General features: G+C 46.4%; 1 protein-coding gene across 1 annotated transcript in view; it reads left to right on the top strand.

The window, feature by feature from the left end:
* Positions 1–7,783: 7,783 nt before the first annotated feature.
* The window catches only part of VAT1L (vesicle amine transport 1-like), a 113,439-nt gene continuing 99,000 nt past the window's right edge, over positions 7,784–22,222 (top strand). The window contains exon 1 of the mRNA XM_015409964.1: positions 7,784–8,007. Within this exon, the coding sequence (XP_015265450.1) occupies positions 7,784–8,007 (224 nt within the window). The remainder of the gene's footprint in view (positions 8,008–22,222) is intronic.

The following is a 22,222-nucleotide window of genomic DNA, read 5'->3' as shown; positions in this document are numbered from 1 at the left end:
CTCCGCGAGGACCAGTCTGCGCCTTTCCCCCCCCCCCCCAATAGCTAGCAATCCAAAACAGTCCAGTGGAGCCTGAGTGGTGGGTGTTGCCATTTGACACACTTCCGGTGATGTCAGGGGGTGTGGCATAAGCAAATAAGTTATGCTAATGTGCTATGCTAATGAGCTCCTGCACCTCCTTTTCTACAAAATGACCCCTGGCTACGGCACAATGGCAGAACTGACATTTTGTACGCAGAAGGTTGCAGGTTAGAGCCTTGGCATCTCCAACGGAAGGATCGCTGGTGCTTTTATTTTATTTAAATATTTATACCTCATTTCCCCCCTCGATGAGGACCCAAAGCAGGTCCTCCATTTTTCTTCCCAACAACCTGGTGAGGTAGATTAGCCTGAGAGAGAGAGGGATTTTGACCCAAGGCCACCTAGTGAACCTCTATGGCAGATCAGGGGTTTGTGTCTTTCAGACCCTAGTCTGACACTAACCACCACACCATCCTGTCTCTCTTCTCCTTCTGAGATGCTGGAGTGCCATTGCCAATCAGATAGACAGTTGTAAGGTAGATAGACCAATGTTCTGACTCAGTATAAGCAGCTTGGGATCTTTCTGCTCAGAACAAAAAAAATTAAGAGTGTGCCATTGAGCCTGTGCCCTCCCCTTAGCTCCCAACCTCCCCTTTGGGACTTGGAATCAAGTGAATTTTCCTTCTAGGGATTCCAGCCTCCAGGTGGGACCTAGGGATCCCATGGGATTGCAGCTATCTCCAGGTTACAGAGATCAGTGCCCTTGGAGAAAATGGATGCCTTGGAAGGTGGACTCTATGGCATTGTACCCCACTGAGACTAGTGTCTTCCTCAGTCTCCATCCCCAAATCTCCAGGAGTTTCCCAGCCTGGATCTTGCAATCCTACCTCCAATCCCCTGCCAGTGGGGGGGGGGGGGGGGGGGGGGGGAACAGACCTGGCTTTTCCTTCAGTGTTCCTGATTTTTATTTTAAAAAATGATTAAGTGCTCCCTAGGATTTGGTTCTGGAATGGATTTGGTTTGCTGGATTGTCTTCTTCGTTTGTCAGCATGAAATCCTTTATCTTTGCATGCTAGCAAAGGTGCTTATTAAACAGGCGATGGAATGGAGGGGGGCGGGAGGGTACCACACATTCAAATCCAATACTAAGTGCAGTTCTGCACTTCAAGACAATAGAAGCTGTCAATCTGTCTGAAGCAAATGCCCTGGGAGAAAAGAGTAGATAGTCTAATGAGCTAAAATTTCAACAATGTTTCACCCATAAAGTCTTACTTTCCAAAGCATACTTTCCAGGAAGTTGATCTGTACTTAATTTCAAGAATTTTTGGAATGGAAATTGTAGATGAGAGAAGGAACTGTTTAAAGAGAGTCTTTTGGTATTTTTAAATTTTAAGCGGAAACCTTGTCTTAAAGCTCACAATAGGGTTGCCAGCCCACAAGTCCCAGCAGGTTCCAGGGGCTTCTCCCCTCCACAGACCAGCTGGCCAGTGGGGTAAACCCCATCCCTAAACAGGGATGTCATCACGCAATATCCCCAACGTAATGACATCACCCGGGAGATGCTCTGGTTTGGAGGCAAACTCTATGGTTTAAGCCCAATTTTACCATAGGGTTTGCTCAAAAACCAGAGCATCCCCCATGCAACATCCCTTAAGTTTGAATTTGCTGTTTTGTGTTTTAGATACATACAAGAAGGGGGACCCACGATACTTGCGGGGGGGGAGGAGAAGGAAGCAGCCGCAGGTGAGACTTCTCCCCTGCCCCCCCGTCCCCGGCACCCAATGCGAAACCCGCACCCCTCCAAGCCTTCTCCCTCCCCCCCAGCACTGGTGGTGAGGCCTGAACTCAGCCAGCCAAGCTTTATCCCTCCCCCCTCCCCTAGCAGTGGCCTGGCCTGGCCGGCCCACTGAACTTTCTCCCTTCCTTCCCCCCCCCCAGCAGTGGTGAGGCCTGTCTCCCCCCCCCCGGCAGCGGCGAGGGCTGAGCAGCTTACAGCCGCCGGCTGGCCAAGCCTTCTCCCGCCCCCTCTCCCTCCCTGGTGGCGGCTGTACTTTTGGGGGGATTTAAATATTTAAATATCCCCTGCATATTTTTTCCAAGTTTTCAGATTTTCCTGCACATCTGGGTATTGCCCCAAATGTGCAGGAAAATCTCCCTGCCCCCCAAGTGCCCCCGATGTGTGGATTTAGATATCCGCATGAAAGGGGCATGTTGGGAATTAGATATACAGATATTTTCGGTCTCGTTTTTAATATGCATTTTTATTATTCTTGTTTTCATTGCCAGCCACCTCACCCTGATGGGGCAGAAAGGCAGGATATAAATGTGGTGGAAATAAATAAATAAAATTATATGTATTTTGGTCCCAAGTGCATTGACTTCACAAGACTTAAAAGGGTATAACTTTGCTTAGGACTGCATTGTAACAGGGCCACCCCCTAGACGTTTCTTCAGAACAGTGGCTTTCAGATATATTCTGGAAAAGCCCAAGTTTCCCTCTCAGCTCTCTCAGGGATTCCTCAGTAAGAATAAGCGTACCTACAAAGGATGATTTAGAAGGAGGAGGAGGAGGAGGAGATTGGATTTATACCCCACCCTTCAGAGTCTCAGAGCAGCTTACAAACTCCTTTCCCTTCCCCTCCCCACAACAGACACCCTGTGAAGTAGGTGGGGCTGAGAGAGCTCTGACAGAAACTATTCCTTCAAGAACAGCTGACAGAGCTATGGCTTGCCCAAGGTCATCCAGCAGCTGCAAGTGGAGGAGTGGGGAATCTTCCTTGGTTTTTTTTATTGTCACAGCATTTTCTGTTTTCTCTCACCTTTTTGGTATTCCTTCTTCTTCTTCTTTTTTGAAGCCCCCAAAGGGGATTTTTTTTATTTTGCAAAACTACAAAAACCACTACAGAAAATAGGAAGGGGAACTACATATACAGGATAAAGTAAACGTACCCACAACTACCTAAAAACCCAAGAGAGGAGATCTTCATTAGCTTACTCCCAATAAAACTTTCCTTCGTTTAGACATAAAACAAACGGAGTCAATCATTAATGCATTTTCTTTTTTCTAACTTTTACAATTCACTGTCTAAAGACAACATCCCCAAGTCTTCTATTTTCATCTTCTTTCCCGAGGCACCATCAAGAGTCCTTCAGCCTCTATTTCTCTATTTATCGTCTTTTTCGTAGCTTGTAAGGACTTTTTGGAGCAGCCGCCCCCTTCTTGTCCAGAGAGTCCTCTCCGGAAGAACCAGAGTCCAGCTCGCCGCTAGACTTGCTGTCCTCTTCTTTTTCTTTGTCCTCTGATCTTCCCAGCTGCGCTTTTAAAAAAAACTTTGGCTTTTATGACAGAATCAATCTTTTCTTTTTTATCTTTGATCTTGAAAGTGATTCCCTCTGGAAACAACCATTTATATCCAATTGAGTTTATCTGAAGAAAAGTCACCAACTCTTTGTATTTCTTTCTCCGTTGTCTCACCTCAAATGGAATATCCTTCAGCGTTCTGATAGCACTTTCTCCCACTTTCAGGGGCCCCCCAGAAACCGCTTTCAGGATTGCATCCCTTACATGCCTCTTCGAGAATCTTACAACAATTTCCCCAGGCAGATTGTTCTTCTTTATATATCCTGAATATGATCTAAAGACCACATCCATTTCGCTTAGTAACAGTTCTTTTTTCATATCTGCCACTGGAGCTAGTAGTTCACTCATCTCTTCTTTAAGATTCTCCTCCGATTTTTCTGGCATGCCCTGGAAGCGAAGAATCATGCTGGCCTTTTCCATTTGTACTTGTAGCATTTGATCTTCCAAAGAAGTTGTCTTTTCCTCAAGCTTTTGCACTTTCTTCTTTACTTTTTGTGTAGTTGCAGTCGCTTCCTTTATTTTCTCAGCATCTTGCTTCATAATTTGTATCAGATCACCCATCTGGGCTTGGGTTGCACCCATCTGGGCTTGCGTTACTGTTATGCTTTGTGTTACTTTTGACATCTGTTCTTTGAAGTTATTCAGCTGTTACATCAGAGGGCATATAGACTCTGCTACAACCTTTTCCATCTCACTGGCTACTTCCGGTTTAGGACTGTCCAGCCCCCTAGCTTTCAGAAGTCTTTCTTTGTCCTTCTTCCCCGCCATCTTAATCATTTGTTTACTTTTCCCAGCTTTGCTAAAGTCTCTGGATGTGCACTTGATTTCTTAAACTCCCGCGGGTAAGTGTCTCTCGACAGTTTTCTCTGCTTTTTCTTCCGCTCCCCCCTCACTCGTTTAACATATGCGCATGGGAGGCGTCCCTCCCCCCGCTCTGCTTTTCTCAGTTCCGTGAAGTAGGGTGGGGAGCTGCCTTTTGTTCTTTAAATTGCCTTAACATTGACTCACGTTCATTATTGGTCTTCCGACCCCGCTCAAGGCCCTCATTTCAAATGCCGGATCTCCTACGCTTGCTCCGGTTAATGCCACTAGTACCATCTGGGTCTCATGGCACAGGGAACCACTGGAACAAAGAGGCGCCTCAATTCTCGGGCATTCCACTCTCGAAGAGGCCGCCTCTTCAAAAGTTCCTTGGCCAGGGCCCCTTCGCCGGGTCCCAGGGGGGTTGCAAGCCTGCGCACCCCCTCCCCCGGCCAGAACGCAGCTTCACCCCCGAGCAGTCCGGGAGGTGAGTCTGCTTAGCATGCCGCCATCGACCGGAAGTTGGTATTCCTTCTTCAACATTATTTGTGCATCAGTAAATCAATCTTCCTAGCAGTTCGAAACCAAGAAATTGCAAGTAGATAAATAGGTACTGCTTCGGTGGGAAGGTAACAGTGTTCCATGCGCCTTGGCGTCTACTCATGCTGGCCACATGACCATAGAAATGTCTTTGGACAGCGCTGGCTCTTCCGCTTGGAAACAGAGATGAGCACCGCATTCCTAGAGTTGGATTCGACTGGCTTTCAAGCAAACGAAACCTTTACCTTTACCTAAAAATCTAGTTGTTCAGTAAATCAGTGCAGAGTGTGATGGAAAATCTCAGAGCAGTCCTAATAACACATCCCTGGAAGTAAACCCCATTGAGTAGAATTTAGTAAGATTCTGAGTAGACCTGCTTAGGATTTTTCTGGAAGTCTGTAAACTGTCATGAACTCTTTGGATGGAGGGAGGGATACCAAAGTAATTATTTATAGTGTAATGCTTCAAAACAGTCCATTTTAGCCCAAGATAATCAGACTAAGCAGGGTCAGCCAAGGTCAGTACTCGAATGGGAGACCACTAAGGAAGACCGGGGCTGCTGTCCAGACTGCAGAGGAAGGCAGGGGCAAACCACCTTTGTTCATCACTTGCCTGGAATCCCCCATAGACAGGGTTGCTATGAATCAGCTGCAATTCAAAGGCATGTTCTTCTAAGGCATCAAAATATAATGAATTACAATTCAGTGCTCAAAAATATTATATATCTCTTAAAATCCTTTACACATACACAACCATATATGTGTATTCACCCTTAATAACTTAAGGTAATAGTTCGTGCATCCGATGAAGTGAGTTTTGGCTCCAAAAGCTATGGTCACCTTGAGATTAGACTACTGTAATGCTCTCTATGTGGGGCTGCCCTTGACCCAAATCTGGAAGCTTCAGCTGGTGAAGAACGCGGTGGCCAGGTTGTTGCTGGGACTCCCCATGTGGGAGTACATCCAGCCTGTGCTGAAAGCACTGCACTGGTTACGTATAGTGTACCGAGTTCAATTCAAGGTGCTGGTGCTTACCTTTAAAGCCCTTTATGGTCAGGGACCTACCTACCTGAGGGATCACCTTTCCTGGCATGTTCCCCAGAGAGCACTACGGTCAGGGTCTCAAAATCATTTGGCCCTCCCTGGCCCTAAAGACGCCAGGGTGGCATCAACCAGGGCCAAGGCCTTTTCACTGGTGGCTCCAACCTGGTGGAATGAGCTTCCAGAAGAGATCAGGGCCTTGTGGGACCTTTTACAGTTCTGCAGGGCCTGTAAAATGGAGCTCTTCTGCTAGGTTTTTAGATAAGGAGCCGCACTTTACCATCTAAGGCCCTGTGCCTGAGCTTCATCATCCAGCCTGAGCTTGCTGACAGGGAAATCATCTGCTGACTGTATGCTTACTATGTAAAAGGTAAAGGTTTCCCTTACTCCAAAGCCAGTCGAATCCGACTCTAGGGATGCGGTGCTCATCTCCGTTTCCAAGCCAAAGAGCCAGCACAGTCCGAAGACATTTCCGTGGTCATGTGGCCGGCATGACTAAACGCAGAGGTGCACGGAACGCTGTTATTATTATGTACCCTGCTACTATTGTACTGCCATCGCTATACAAACTATTTTGGTAGCTATGTGGTGTTTTATGCTGATATTTATATTGTTGTTTTATCTGTCACTATTTTTATGTAAACTGTCCTGGCCCTGCCTTGGTGGGGAGGGCGTGGTACAAATCAGATAGAGACAGACAGACAGACAGACAGACACAAACATACATATAAGATGGCAGGAAAAAAAATTCAGCTCCCCAGCCTCCTTGCGGGGAGAGATTGCGAAGGATGGGAAAGTATATGAGAGTGTCAAATGTCGTACTGAGTGCCACACTTCACCATTGTTACATAGACAAAGCAGGATTAACCTAAAATCTAGTGCTAGATAAGCAGGTATAAAAGGCAAGGAGACACATCAGTTTTTGCATGAAGTGATATATTCAAGATTTTAACACCTATAGATACACCAGGTAGGGACCCTGGTTGAGGACAGCCGAATCTCTCTCAGACTGGGGACCACCAGGAGGTTCTTTATTCCCTGCGTGGAACGTTCTTCTAACCACATTCATTCCAGCAGATGTCAGAGCTCACTTCATCAGATGCATTGGAGCGTATATCCATTAGGTCGATCCTTTTATGTCCAGAGCTTTAAGACAGCGATGGGAGGGTACTGCAAAGAGGCTAGCTGAAAAGGGCGTTTAAGGGTCAGTTCACTGTGAGTGCCACACTTCACCATTGTTACATAGACAAAGCAGGATTAACCTAAAATCTAGTGCAAGATAAGCAGGTATAATAAAAGGCAAGGAGATACATCAGTTTTTGCATGAAGTGATGTATTCAGGATTTTAACACCTATAGAGAGTGAGGGTCCTTATTAAGACTAGATGGTTGGGTTGCCAACCAAGGGTTGGGAAATTCCTGGAGATTTGGGGGTGGAGCCTGGGGAGGGTGGAGTTTGGAGAGAGAGGGGGCCTCAGCGGGGTATAATACCATAGAGTCCACCCTCCGAAGCACCCATGGGGATCTAATCCCTGTAGCCTGGAGATCAGTTGCGATTCTGGGAGATCTCCGGCTCTCACCTGGAGATAGGCAACCACCCTAGGAGCGCAAGTCGTCTTGAACTCCTAACGCAGCAGCAGTCTGCTAGTCTTGAAAGCCGCCCGCCCCACAGTGCTCGACGCAGTACAGCCCTTCCCATTCAGCCTCTGCTGCTGCTGCTGTGATGCTACTGACACGCCGGGTACCGCAAGGCTGGTAGGACCTCTTTTTTTTGTTTCCGGGCTGCGCATCTACTCCGTGAGTTACGGTCGGGCCGGCGGTAGGACCCGAGCCCCTTCTCCTCCCGGCGGCTGCAGCCATTGCGCACATCGCGGGCAGGCATCCTCCGCCTCGCTGCCGGAGACGCGCATTCAACAGGAGGGACCGGCGGCGTGCGGAAGGGAAGCGCCTTCGGTCCGCCTCTGCCGCTTCGCAGCCGTCCAGCCCGCCCGCCCGCCCGCCGCCCCGAGCCCGCCAGCGCCATGGCCAAGGAAGGAGCCGAGAAAGCCGAGGAGACGGAGCAGATGATCGAGAAGGAGGCGGCGGAAGGAGGCACGGCCGCCGGCGGCAGCCCGAGAGCGGCGGACGCCAAGGAGATGCGAGCCGTGGTGCTGTCCGCCTTCGGCGGGCTGAACAAGCTGCGGGTCTCCAAGAAAGTCATGCCGGAGCCTCAGGAAGGGGAGCTCAAGATCCGAGTGAAAGCCTGGTCCAGTATTGCTCGCTCTCTTTTGCACTCCCCCCAGAAAAGATTGCAAAGCTCCTAGATGCTGAATCTCATATGTATGTGCTCTGCAGGGTGGACTCTGTATAGTGATACCCTGCTGAGGTTGCTTCCCTCCTGCTTGGGTCCTGCAGAGAAAGATTAGTTTTCCTAGGCAGAGGCTGGGGGGGGGGGGGGGGGAGGCAGAGGGAGACGGAGAGGGAGAGAATGAGAATCGCCCATCCAGCCACTTTGCCAGAGTTAATCATCCCGTTCCATTTTTGGCGTTTTGTTCAAAGTTCTTTTTTTCCAGGCTGGATCTCTCTCCTTTTGGGGAGGAGAGCATCTTCCCAGTTGGCTGGGGCTGCTTCCAGGTTGGGCTGGGTGACCTTTACAAACATTGCCCCTTTGGCAGGGATGGAAGAGAAGGACGGCCCCCCCCATCTTCTCTCTTGTTGATGACTCTGCAATTTAGTAGTAACTGGCTGATTTCCAGTTCTCCCCGTCCCTGGCCCATCCGATTGGGTTTCGCTTGTAGGGGGTTAACTTTTTTTGCTGGTTGGTTAGAAATGGACCCCTTGGCTGCGATTGTTCTGACCCAGCTGAACCTAATACTCCTCCCTGCCCCCCCCCCTCGCCCCCAAGTTTCTACCTTGGATGCTTTAAAGTGAGGAGGAATCCCATTTCTCCAGCTCGCTGCTCCTCACCTCTTTTCCTTCCTTCTGCCTTTCCTCTGGTGTGAAATATTCTCTCTCACTGAGGGTTGCAACCTAGTTTGTAGCAGGGTTTATTTTTAAAAAAATGCTCTGTATTTGACAAAATGCAAAGCCGGTCTCACACTTTGAAAAACTGATGTCAAAAGAATACTGTCGCTTGCAATTTATAAAGGGCTTTTTTACGTTCAAAGGAGAGACCAAGAAAACCTGCACTGAATGGTGAGCTAGGGCTGAGTTTTAAAATATTTTATTTTTTCCATAATGGGTCTGTAATTTTTTTTAACCATGTAGCAAACTTGGAGTTCGTTAACAGGCTCGTGAAATCGGTTGCAGGATCAGAATGAAAAGAGCATTTAATGATGACAAAATTGTGTGCCATCAACTCGCAACTGACTCAGGGTGATTCCATTACTGTGGGGTTTTCAAGGCAAGAGATGAGCAGAGGTGGTTTGCCATTGCCTTCTTCTGTATAGGAACCCATGATGGTCTCCCATGCAAGTACACACCACTGCTGATCCTGCTTAGTTTCCAAGCTCTGACGAGAATCAGACCCCTCCGTTCCCCCGAAGAACTTCGAAAGCAGTGTTTTCCTTTAGCCACCATAGGGTTGAATCCAAACTAAATTGGCCACTGCCTCCTTCCTGATGCAGGCTCCCCTCCTGTTATAAAAACATACAGGATGCTGCCTTATACTGAATCAGACCATTGGTCCATCACACTCAGTATTGTCTACCCAGACTGGCAGTGGCTCTCCAGGATCTCAGGCAGAGGTCTTTCACATCATCTAATACCTGATCTTTTCAACTGGGGATTGAACCTGGGACCTTCTGTGTGCCGAGCAGGTGCTCTGCCACTGAGCCACAGCCCTTCCCTGTTGTTTCTCAGGGTCCCCTATCCCCACAGCAACAGCGTGGGCTGCTGTGGGAAGGGAAAGGCAGGAAAATTCCATTCCACTGGTGGAAAATTTAGTCTTGATCCAACCCATAAGGATCAGGGGACTGAAGCCAGTTATCCAAAGGCTGGCCTTCTGCCACCATTTACCAACAGGTTGTCCTTTCTTAATAAAATAAACCATTTCAATAGGCACTTCCACCTGTCCACCCCCTTCCATACCCTTATGGCAGAGAATAGTGATTATGGTAATCTCTATTTAGTTGATGCCCAAAGTATCTCCTTACCTGAGTAGCCCAAGCTAGCCCCATCTCATCAGATCTTGGAAGCGAAGCAGGGTCAGCCCTGGTTAGTATTTGGATGGGAGACCACCCAGAAAGTCCAGGGTCACAGTGGGGTGCCAGGCAATGATAAACCACCTCTGTTAGAAATTCTTGTCTTGAAAAGCCTGCAGGGTTGCCATGAGTCGCTGCAACTTGACACCACTTTCCACCACCAAAATATCTGAGAGCATTCTTTGGAAGGCCAGCTTCAACATGGAGCATCAAGTCACGTTAAACAGTTGCATTATCAGGGATGGGCTGATATACCACAAATATTAATGAAATTTTGCATGGGGGGGGAACTGGAGAATAGGCTTCTGTCAGCTCTTTCTGGTGGCAAAAGAAGGAACAAGGGGTGCTTTGCCTTAGGCCGGGGACTGTGGAACCTGCGTGGATCAAAAAACCACACAGAACAGGTCCTGCAGTGAGAAGGGGGACGTGGTAAGATTGAGCGAGAAAGCTGGTACATAACTACAGAAAAACTGATGGTGGGTTTTCCATGTGTCTGCCACCTGTGGGTGGCCCAGCCAGGAACTGAATGTGATTGGGTGTGGGTTTCCAACCTCCAGGTGGGGCTTGGAGATCTGTCTCCCAGAATTACAACTGATCTACAGATGATAGAGAGCTATTCCCCTGGCCAAAATGACTGCCTTGGAGAGTGGACTCTATGGCATTATAATCTGCTAAACTCCCTCCCTTCCCCAAACTCCAGCTTCCCCAGGCTTTCCCTTAAATCTCCAGGAATTTCCACCCTGGAGCTGGGAACCCTATGTCAAATACCCAGCTCTGATCTACTAGCTGGGCACAGCGGAGATGGTAGTGGTACTGACTCTGTTGCATTGGGTTGCTTTGGTGATTGGTGTGTGCTTTTATTATCAGTTCATCATCCAAGAAACAAATGAGGTGCATCATTTTTAATTCTGGTGGTTTGGAGGCAGCCTTGAGATCTAGACAGTTGTGTTCCTCCTGTGCCAAGTAGACAGGGTTTGGGTAGTTTTAATTTTTTTAAAGATTCACCTGAGAAGGAATGAGCAGGTACTGTAGTGGTTGTTCTATAGAGCATCTGAAGAGTAGACTAGATTGAGGGTTTGTCTCAAGTCGGTGATGTCAACGCGGTGTGAGGGCTGTTTCATATATGTATTAATTATTAGTTTTGATAGCTGACTGGATGTTCTTCCATGTAAAAGCATTCCCCGTGTATTAGAAAAACCCTCATCTGCCAGATGGCCATACTAATTTTCAGTGTGGAAAAAATATTTGTGTGTGAAGAAGCATTCCAGCTTGTAAGCCCCCACAACATACAGACTTGCATGTAACTTGAAAGGATACAGCCCAGGCACAGGTTGGCCAGTTCAAGGCCCAGGAGGCATGGCTGTTCATTTCCTCTACTAAAATATTACAGGAATCGAGAAACTTTTTAACCCCTTTCCCACTCCTTATTCCCAACCTCAGTCAGAGCCGCTGAAATTCTGTTTTCTCCTCACAGTGCCCTCACTTTCTGTTCCTTTCTACCTGCCACTTACTAGGAAGGGCCTCTCTTTAAGGTACCAAGCTGTTTTTCTTTGTGGCGTTCTTTGTTTCCTTGTGTGTTTGAGTGAAGGCATGCCAGTTCCCATGTTTCTGGCTTGGCAAAAACAGAACGGAAAGGGCTCCCAAAGCAGAAAAGGTGGAATGTTGCAAAGGATTGTTGATTGTATTTATTTTTATTTTCTCCATTTACACTCCACCTTTCTTCCCAGAGGGAACCCAAAGTAGCTTACATCATTCTCCTCTCCTCCATTTTGTCCTCCCAACAATTCTGTGAGGTAGTTTGGGCTGAGAGTGTGTGACTGACCCAAGGTTACCAAGCCATTGCACTTCCACGGAAGAGTGGGCGTTTGAATGTGGGTCTCCCACATCCTCGTCTGATGCTCTCACCAGTACACAACATTGGCACTCTGTGCAGCTACCTCCCCTTCCCAGCATGGAGCATACAGCATCTGCGATCCTCCCAGTGACAGAATTTCAGCACTCTGTCTGCTTTCATTGAGAGAATTCTTGTAGAATAATTGGAAAGAGACGTTATTTCAAAGAAGCGTGGGTGGTTTTCTTGCCTGACTGACCAGCTTCTCCCTCCAGCCTTCACACTTGTGAGATTCTGTGGTACGATTTCTCTGTGTAACATTTTCTTTTAATAGCTACTATTAATTTTCCGTACTTAAAACTAATGCATATGGCCTAGTTGGTTTGCTTTTTTAATAGGTTGAAGTCTGCACAGTGGGGAGGGAAGCGCTGTATTTTTTCCATTGTGTTTGTGCACGAGGTACTGATACAGTCCCTGTTTAGATTGTAATTCCACTTTCAGTTTGTGCCCCTTCTTTGCAAGTAGGGTTGCCATCTCTGGGTTGGGAAATACCTGGAGATTTTGGGGGGGAGCCTGGGGAGATGTAGTGTATGCATGATACGAAGTGAAACATCTAATTGAAGTGTAATGTAAAGCTTCGTCCTGGGCTAGGATCCAAATCCATCCAATCGTGTTACTAGCCCAGGAAGCACCTAACCAATCACTTTCAAGCAAGCTCCCTGAGTGGGAACTAATGTGATTGGACCTTATCTCTGCAACCTCATAGGTTGATATTTGTACAGTGGGTGTGGCTACATTAGCCGGGAATGTTTAAAAGCAGGACAGCTGCAATGTAAAGGCTGTTCTGGCTATCAAATGTTGATCCGTGTTGGAGTTGTGTTCGAGTTGAAAAATAAAGTTGTGTTCTTGCCGAATCACTCTCCAACTTCTTTGTTAAGTGAGTGACTTAACAGGAGGGAAGCTTTGGGGAGGGGAGGGGCCTCAGCTGGGTATACTGCTATATAGTCAAACTTCCAAAGCAGCCATTTTCTCCAAGGAAACAGATCCCTGTCAACTAGAGACCTGTTGTAATTCCAGGAGATCTCCAGGACCTACCTGGATGTTGGCAAGCCTATTTTCAACTCATAATTAAGTGTGTTCCAGGAACATGTGGATATTTCTTGTCCTGCTTTCTTATAGGAAGTGGAAGATAGTAGCAAACCAGCAGAATTTGGGGGTATTATTTTCCCCCAAAATGCATAAGAGATAGCTGAACACCTGTATCCACCTATGAAAAATCTTTTGGTTAGTGTATTTTGCTCCCAGCTCTTTTGTGCTTGCATTCTGCCTCCAAAGACTGGAGAGCAGCAGGGCGGAAAAGAAGAAATGTGTGGTTCTTGTATGTACGTCAAAGCAGCCTTCTGCCAGGTCAGAGCCTAAATCAGACGTGCATCCAAATGTACCTTTGAGTGTGAATGCAAGAGCCAAGCCAAAAGTTCACAGAATAGCTACTGCAGCTTGAAATAGAAGCTTTTGTGATGGAAGCAAAGGGTTTCAGGAAAGCCCTTCCCATGAACCAGTTTCTCCATTCCATCTGCCTGTTTCATAATCCAGAGAGCAATGATTTTACTTCACTGCTGGGTGCGATCCCCCTCCCCTTTACCGTAAGATGCCCAAGCAAGGGCAAGAAACAGTGTCCTGGCTCTGTGCTGGCTTCACACCTCATCACATAGCTAAATGGCTACAAGGTGGTACCATGAAGCTAAGATAAAGCCAGGGCCAATGTAAGCATATGGAGCAGAGGTCCATCAGTGGCTATTAGCCACAAGGTATGAATAGGAAAACTCAGGCTGGGGCAAGTGATGCTCTGTATTCTTGGTACTTGGGGGGCAACAGTGGGAAGGCTTCTAGTGTCCTGGCCCCAATGCTGGACCTCCTGATGATACCTGGTATTTTTGACCACTGTGTGACAGAGTGTTGGACTAGATGGGCCATTGGCCTGATCCTACATTGGCTTCTCTTATGTTCTTATGTTCTTTTGTATGTAGTTAGAATGCTGGACTAGGATCTGAGAGACCCAGGTTAGAATCTCCACTCTTGCATGGAAGTTCACCGGGTGACCTTGGTCAGTCACTCTTGGGCCAGTCACTCTTTCTTAACCCAATTCACCTCATGAGGTTGTGGTTGGGGGGTTAAAATGGAGGAGGGGAGAATAATGTTGTAAGCTGCTTTGGGTCCCTGCGGGGGGGAAGGTGGGGTATAAATTAAATAAATAAAATAATATATGTAGGGGCCCCATCCTGCCCTTCCCCCCATTCTGGTGTTTTCTGCATCCACAGCCCTGTTTGCATGTTACAGTGAATGCACATTTGCCTTGCACATACATGCATACATATGTTTTGCATTCACTTTAAGAATGAAACTGGGCACAAAACCTGGACAAACCTGAGTTTCAGATCACACATTGAGCTGTACATGCTTTGAACATAGCATGAGAATTACTCAAGGCACATATACAAAATGAAAAATCAAGTGTTTACCGTAACTTGTGAACAACGCTTTTACTTACTGGAAGCTAATTATCTATTTCCTGTATTGCCTGGCATTGTGATAATGACTGAGCAGTTTTCTCCACATCTCCATTCTGCCCAGAACTGTGTCAGAAATAAGGACCCATGGGCATCCGTGTCTGAGAAGGGGAGTTTTGTCCTCCAAGACCCGCACTCTGTTCCTGCTACGCAAATGCCCTGGCATTTTTTATGGGAACTAAATGTCAAGGTGAACGGCTGAGATGCTTATTTTAGAAAGAGTTGACATTGAGCGTGACGCTATCTCGAGGAGATCAGTTTGTTTGCCAAAGGGGTTCAGGGTAGGGTGGCTTCCAATAGAATTTGCTTGCTTTGTGAAAAACAAAACAAAAAACCGAAACACGTATTTTTCAGTTCTGTCTGGTTTGCAAAGCTGTATCATCAATCATATCAGATCCTGGATAGTGTTACGGTAGTAATTTTATCCTGCTAATGGTGTTCCTAAGGTAGTACTGTGCAAGTACAGTGGCTTTGGGAGAGACAGGAGGTACATTTACCCTCTACATGTGTACCAGTAGTCCTGTACTGATAGGGCAGGTGTCGGGGGGGGGGGTGTATCTCCTAAATCCCATGGTTTGACAGAGAACTCACTGTTGCCCATAGATCCCTTTGCAATAGTGCCCAAAGGCGCTAGCATTTCCCCTTCCTTTGCCTCTCTGCAGGATCACAGATCTGGGAGAGTTGCCTAGAGGGGACTTTTTACTCCTGTCAGTGCAGATGAGTTTTCCAGGAGCCTGAAAAGCATTAGGCTTTACTTCCTGATCCATGGGTGTGTGTGTGTGCACGCGCGCAGGTGTGTTTACACAAAGGGGCTGCTGGCTTAGCTTTGTTCCAGTGGAGCCAGCCTTGTGTACTGGAACAGTGGTCGTAGCTTGTCCCAAAAAACTGTGGGAAATGAATTCAAGTGGGGCAGCCCATGTTGGTCTGAAGCAGCAGAGCAAAGTTTGAGTCCAGGGGCACCTTTAAGACCAACAAAGTTTTATTCACAGTATAAGCTTTCGTGAGCATGCACACTTCCTCAGATACAGTGGAACAGAACCCCCTCAACCATTACTTATAGGGGGTAGAGGTCATTGTTGTTGTTAATATTATTATTATTATTCCATTGTTTTGAATGTTGTGATAACGTAACAGTGTCTGGCAAACTAAATTGGGGTTCCCCAGATCTGGCTCACTTTCTCTGCAGCCCCGTAGTAGATGCAGGAAATGCCACTTTTAAAGCCCGTAGATTATTCTAAGCCTGTGCAGCTCTAAAATTACACAGATAACTTCCTCCTGTGGCCATTTTGGGCTGGGGAAAATTGTCATGGACAGGATGGCTCCTGTGCACTTTAAAAATTGCCTTTACCTACAGCTTCTTTCTGACTGCAGAGAAGGCATAGAGCATTCCCAACACAACTCATCCCATTTGCTCAATAAGGCCAGCACTCATGTGAGTAGACCTATGATTTCAGCTAGCACACCCTAGTGCACATAAGTGCATACTAAAAGCATTTTAAAATGCAACCCCTGCATGAACACATAGAGCTGCCATACCCGATCAGACCCTTAGTTCATCAAGGTTAGTATTGTCCACTCAAATTGGCAGCAGATCTGCAGGTTCTCAGGTGGAAGTCTTTCATGTCACCTCCTTCCTGCTCCTTTTCTTGACTAGAGATGCCAAGGATTGAACTCGGGACCTTCCACATACCAAGCAGATGCTCTGCCACTGAGCCACAGCCCACATTAGAGATTGTGAAACTTTTCTTGATAAATAAGGACAGCTGGAGAATATGTGTTATGTCCTGGACCCGGCATGGACTGACCAAGCTTGATACCGAGAACAATAGGTAGCTAGGATCCTGGAAGGAACCTATAGAGTAGGAGCCGCACTGTAAATAGCCTATCATGGGTAGTGAGTGTGTGTGGGGTGTGGTGTTGTTCACAGATTTAAGCAGGGCTTCGGCCCTGCTAGTTTGTCCTTAGTTTAATCTGATTGACAATAAAGTATGAGCTGATCACTACTCACGTGTCGAACCCAGTATATTTCAGTATGAATCTCAAACTCAGTCCCATGGATCAGCAGGGAGGGTAAGCATTCTCTTTGTCCAGACATAGCTGCAAGAAGCCCCAACAGTGTCTGTTTCCTCACCCTTTCTTCTCATCTGTCAACATGTCTTTGCCAACTTGAAAACCGTTTGTGAATAAGTTCTTCCAACCCCCAGCAGCATCTGCATTAGAGGCACTAGATATTTTTCATGGCAGACAGTGGACAGGGAGATCAGCCAAAGCAGCCAAGGTGAGAGGGAGCTAGCTGGAATGGCACATAAATTGAATTAAAAATGCCATGCAGTGGCGAAAAAAAATGTTCCAAAAAGGTCACAAAAGATACATTTGAAGCAGGAAAATCAGCAAAAAAGAATAGGTGGGATGAAAAAAATCTGCAATTGTTATGGACAAGACCAAGCACATCTAAATATGCCATGGGCATGTTCTCTTCCGAAGAAAACAAAACACGGCCTCTGGTATTTCTTACTGCTTAGAGAAATGGGAAGTGCATAAACTTACTATCACTATTATTTTTTTGGTAAACAAATTTTTATTTTCTTAGGAACATAACATATAAGATTAAATCATTCAGTCCATTGTTTACCTCATTCCCTTCCTCCCCTCCCTCCAGTGGCTTCCCGCAATGCTTCTCCCCCTTCTTACAAATTTCATTATATCATTAACACATCATTTGTTATCATCCAACCTCAAGATAACATCATTTGACTTAATATTGATCTAAACATATTAAGTTTTGTTTTACATCCCAGTTCTTTTCCAGATATATTTTAAAGTCATTCCATTCTTGAAAAAACACGTTGTCTTCTTGATTATTCAACTTCTTTGTAATTTTATCCATTTCTGCCATGAACAGAACTTTTTGTATCCAGTCTTCGATTTCTGGTACTTTCTCAGTCTTCCAAAATTTTGCATAAATCATCCTCGCTGTTGTAATAAGGTACCAGAATAAAGTCCTTTTAGTCGAGTTAACTTCTTCCATTTTTAGTCCCAAAAGCAGAATTTCAGGCGCTTTCTTGAAAGAGCACTTAAGTATTTTTTGCATTTCTTTGTGGATTTTTGTCCAAAAGAGTATTGTCCACTCAAATTGGCAGCAGATCTGCAGGTTCTCAGGTGGAAGTCTTTCACATCACCTCCTTCCTGCTCCTTTTCTTGACTAGAGATGCCAAGGATTGAACTCGGGACCTTCCACATACCAAGCAGATGCTCTGCCACTGAGCCACAGCCCCTTCCCACATTAGAGATTGTGAAACTTTTCTTGATAAATAAGGACAGCTGGAGAATATGTGTTATGTCCTGGACCCGGCATGGACTGACCAAGCTTGATACCGAGAACAATAGGAAGCTAGGATCCTGGAAGGAACCTACAGACCAGGAGCCACACTGTAAATAGCCTATCACGGGTAGTGAGTGTGTGGGGTGTGGTGTTGTACACAGATTTAAGCAGGGCTTCGGTCCTGCTAGTTTGTCCTTAGTTTAATCTGATTGACAATAAAGTATGAGCTGATCACTACTCACGTGTCGAACCCAGTATATTTCAGTATGAATCTCAAACTCAGTCCCATGGATCAGCAGGGAGGGTAAGCATTCTCTTTGCCCAGAGATAGCTGCAAGAAGCCCCAACAGTGTCTGTTTCCTCACCCTTTCTTCTCATCTGTCAACATGTCTTTGCCAACTTGAAAACCGTTTGTGAATAAGTTCTTCCAACCCCCAGCAGCATCTGCATTAGAGGCACTAGATATTTTTTTTCATGGCAGACAGTGGACAGGGAGATCAGCCAAAGCAGCCAAGGTGAGAGGGAGCTAGCTGGAATGGCACATAAATTGAATTAAAAATGCCATGCAGTGGCGAAAAAAATGTTGCAAAAAGGTCACAAAAGAAACATTTGAAGCAGGAAAATCAGCAAAAAAGAATAGGTGGGATGAAAAAAATCTGCAATTGTTATGGACAAGACCAAGCACATCTAAATATGCCATAGGCATGTTCTCTTCCGAAGAAAACAAAACATGGCCTCTGGTATTTCTTACTGCTTAGAGAAATGGGAAGTGCATAAACTTACTATCACTATTATTGATGATGATGATGATGATGAAGAAGAAGAACAGCAGTCATATATGCAAACAATGCAGACAGCACTCTAAAAGTAAACACTGTTATTTTAATCTTTTATTCTTTATTTATTTAAAATATTTGCATCCAGCCTTCCTCCCTGCTGACCCAAGGCAGTTTAGAGAAGAAGAAGAACAGCAGTCATATATGCAAACAATGCAGACAGCACTCTAAAAGTAAACACTGTTATTTTAATCTTTTATTCTTTATTTATTTAAAATATTTGCATCCAGCCTTCCTCCCTGCTGACCCAAGGCAGTTTAGAACAAACATGCCAGTGGCATTAAGATTTACAGTTTGGGGAGGAAATCAACTCTAAACAATCTAGGGTCGCCCGCCCCCTGCTGGAGGTGGGGGATGCCCCGCACCAGGACCCACCCCCCTAACATGAGACCCCACCCCCACTGCTGATCAGCTAGTAGCAGCCATTTCTACCTTCGAGATTTCACCCAAATGTCAGAGCATTGCCACAATGTCGCCAACGTGATGACATCACTGCGGGTACACACCGGAACTCACGTCACTGCATCACCGGCAATGTAGCCTGGGAATCCCTCCTGCTCCTGGTAAGTCCCCCCCTCAACCCCACCAGTTGCCAGAACCTCGCAACCCTAAAACAATGCCTAACATAAGTAGGGTTGCCAAGTCAAAAAAACTCACAGGCGGGGGAGCCTCGCTGTTGTTGGGCTCTGGGAGCCGTCCTCGGATGCGTGCACGCGTGTGCGTAGTGTGCGCGCGCTGCCAGCGCATCACCAGAAGTTACGTGCGACATTGACCACGTTGGGGGTGTGGCCTGGATCATCGGAGGGAAAACCATAGAGTTTTCCCTCCGACAATCCGGGCCATGCCCCCAACGTGGTTGACGTGGTTGCGTCACCTCTGGTGATGCAGCCACGCTGCGCTTCGGGGGGCAGAGTTCCCCCCGGGGCCCGATTCCGTGGCGGCGGAAATCGGGCCTACAAATCGGGCCTACAAACCCGCCACCCGCCCCCACTTGGCAGCCCTAAACATAAGTGAAATTATACCTGTAGTAGACTCACCACAACACACAAGTACAACAAAAAGCCCATAGAAAGCAGAAAAAAGCTCTCTGAAATGAAACTGCTGTATCTTTTCTTTATTTATTTTTAGATAAAAAGCCATTAATGGAGACCCCCTTCTGACTGCTTTGGGCAAGCTGTTCTACAAGATTGGGGATACAACCAGAAAAACCTGGGTTGTGGGCTTGTTTGATCATATGGAAATGTTTGAAATGCGCGTCAAGTGAAAAGACTAAAAAACCCTCCCCCGAGACCTGTTGTATGTAGAAAAGGGCTGAACTGACGATTCTGTCAATTCTGAGCTCATGGCTGGCTTCTGATCATCTCCACTGCTGTTCCCAGTGACCTAAATTTCCTTATGAACACTGTCTGGTATTCATGCAGGTTCTCATTCTCTCTTTTTTTCTGGGTCAGGCCCTCTTGGTCTCGGTTTGTCGCTGTTAGCTTCTGCTGTCGCATTGAAATCTGGATGGTCACATGATGTTGCTTTGCATGAGAGCAGTCAATGGAATTACTCATGGGTCAAGCTACAGCCACATGGAGACAGATGTAGGTTTGAAGAAGATGAGATGAGATATTGAGATGGAAGGGAGGAAAATGTGGATGACTGCAGTTAACCACGAGGCTCTCTCGGCCTTCTTTGCCACCTTGGCTTTGCACGTCAGCAGGAGCGGACGGGGGAGGTGGGAACGGCCCTGGAGCAAACTAAGCAGAGTGGTTCTGCTGTACTAAGCCAGCACTGCAGTGCCACTCAGCTCTGGCCGGCAATGAGTGTGCCAGCTCTCACCCACTGCATCGTGCAGATCAGAAAAAAGACACCAACTGCCATTGCTAAGGAGGGGACTGAGCCAAGCAGCCCCTGAGGCTTTTGGAGCCTAGATCTGCTCCCCCCACCCCAGCCACCAACAGCCTCCAAGGACACTGGCCCACTGGGAAATTTCCCTGCAAGTTAATGGCCAGTCTGCCCCTGCATGTCAGCCTCATTCAAACTGAGAGCCAGTTTGGTGTAGTGGTTAGGAGCGGCGGACTCTAATCTGGAGAACTGAGTTTGATCCCCCACTCCTCCATATGTAGCCAGCTGGGTGACCCTGAGTCGGTCCCAGTTCTCTCAGAGCTGTTCTCTCAAGAGCAGTTTTCTCAGAGCTCTCTCAGCCCCACCTACCTCACAGGGTGTCTGTTGTAGGGAGAAGAAGGGAAGGAGATTGTAAGCCGCTCTGAGTCTACAGCCAGCAAGGAAAAAGGGTGGGGTATAAATCCAATCTGCTCCTCTGAGTCTACAGCCAGCAAGGAAAAAGGGTGGGGTATAAATCCAATCTGCTCCTCTTCCTCTTCTTCTTCTTCTAGATGAGGGCAGTTATTTCTGGGCTGGAAGAGGGAGGTTATTTCTGACACCAGCCAAGTAAGGTTTATTTCCACTAGTATTGTATCATAACATTTTTTGTTTGCTAATTTTTTTTTTTTTTTTTGCGATTACATCCCTACTTTGTCGGTGGAACTTCAAAGCCCATGGAGAGAGTGGTTTCTTTGGCATCTGTACAGAGAGAGAAAGCATAAACATGTTTCTATCTTTAAAACAGTATTAATTATTTTGTGATATTCGTATGAGAGACAAAGAGAAGGAAGTCATATGTCTCAAGGGTTTCTCGTACAATATTGGGAATACGATGAAAGGTTTTTTGTAGGAATATAAATGCTGCACAGAGTTGATTTTTTTTCTTGCAGTCTCTACATGACTGTCTACAGCCAGCAAGGAAAAAGTTTGTACTTGTCTCAGTTTTCTTTCTTTAGTACGAATGTCCCCAACGTGGTGCCTGTGGGATTGCCAGGTCTGGCTTGGAAAATACCTGGAGACTTTGGGGGTGGATCCAGGAGAGGACGGGGTTTAGGGAGGGAAGAAAGAGGCTTCAGCATGGTACAATGAACATAAGAGAACATAAGAGAAGCCAATGTTGGATCAGGCCAATGGCCCATCTAGTCCAACACTCTGTCACATAGTGGCCAAAAATACCAGATGCCATCAGGAGGTCCACCAGTGGAGCCAGGGGTAATTCCAGGGGATCCCCAGGTCCCATCTGGAGGCTGGCATCCCTATACAGCAGCCAGTAATTGCTTCCACCAGCAAATCAGAGAATGTCTCCTCTAGATAGAGTTGCACATCCTGTTTTGCTGTTTAGAGGCTGCATCTAGTTGCTGCGTCTCTCTCTTTGCTTGTGCAAGGTTACATGCTGACCCCAAACCAGACATGTATTCATTAGCATGTCTAATGAAATACATAATATGTAAATTTGACATGAAGCAAGACAACACAAATATATAAATATAATGCAAATACTTCCTCCCCTTTATTACTCATTTGACAGAGAGAACAGACGTGATATGTTTACAGAGGTCAGGTGTAGAGCATCCAGAATGTAAGAAAATTTAACTGACAAAAACAAAAGGAATATGCATAGTCTATTCAAGGTGAAAACACACATTCCTCTAACCCAAGACTCAGTACTTATCCTAATGATATTTAATTTGGATAGATTAGTCATTCTTAAAGCTGCAGCATTTAAAAGTCCATCTTTACATTAGTTCTTAGTGTTGGGACTTCTCCTTGTCCCTTGCCAATTGGGCAAGATGGAGTCCCTAGGTAAAGGTTTAGTCCTTCGAGACTTGCACCCAGGATTCTGTTTTCCAGATG

The sequence above is a fragment of the Gekko japonicus genome, unplaced genomic scaffold (genome assembly GCF_001447785.1).
Source record: "Gekko japonicus isolate JY-2015 unplaced genomic scaffold, Gekko_japonicus_V1.1 scaffold95, whole genome shotgun sequence".
Lineage (NCBI taxonomy): Eukaryota > Metazoa > Chordata > Lepidosauria > Squamata > Gekkonidae > Gekko > Gekko japonicus.
Note: the sequence above shows the minus strand (reverse complement) of the source record. Positions and strands in the feature narration are given on the sequence as shown.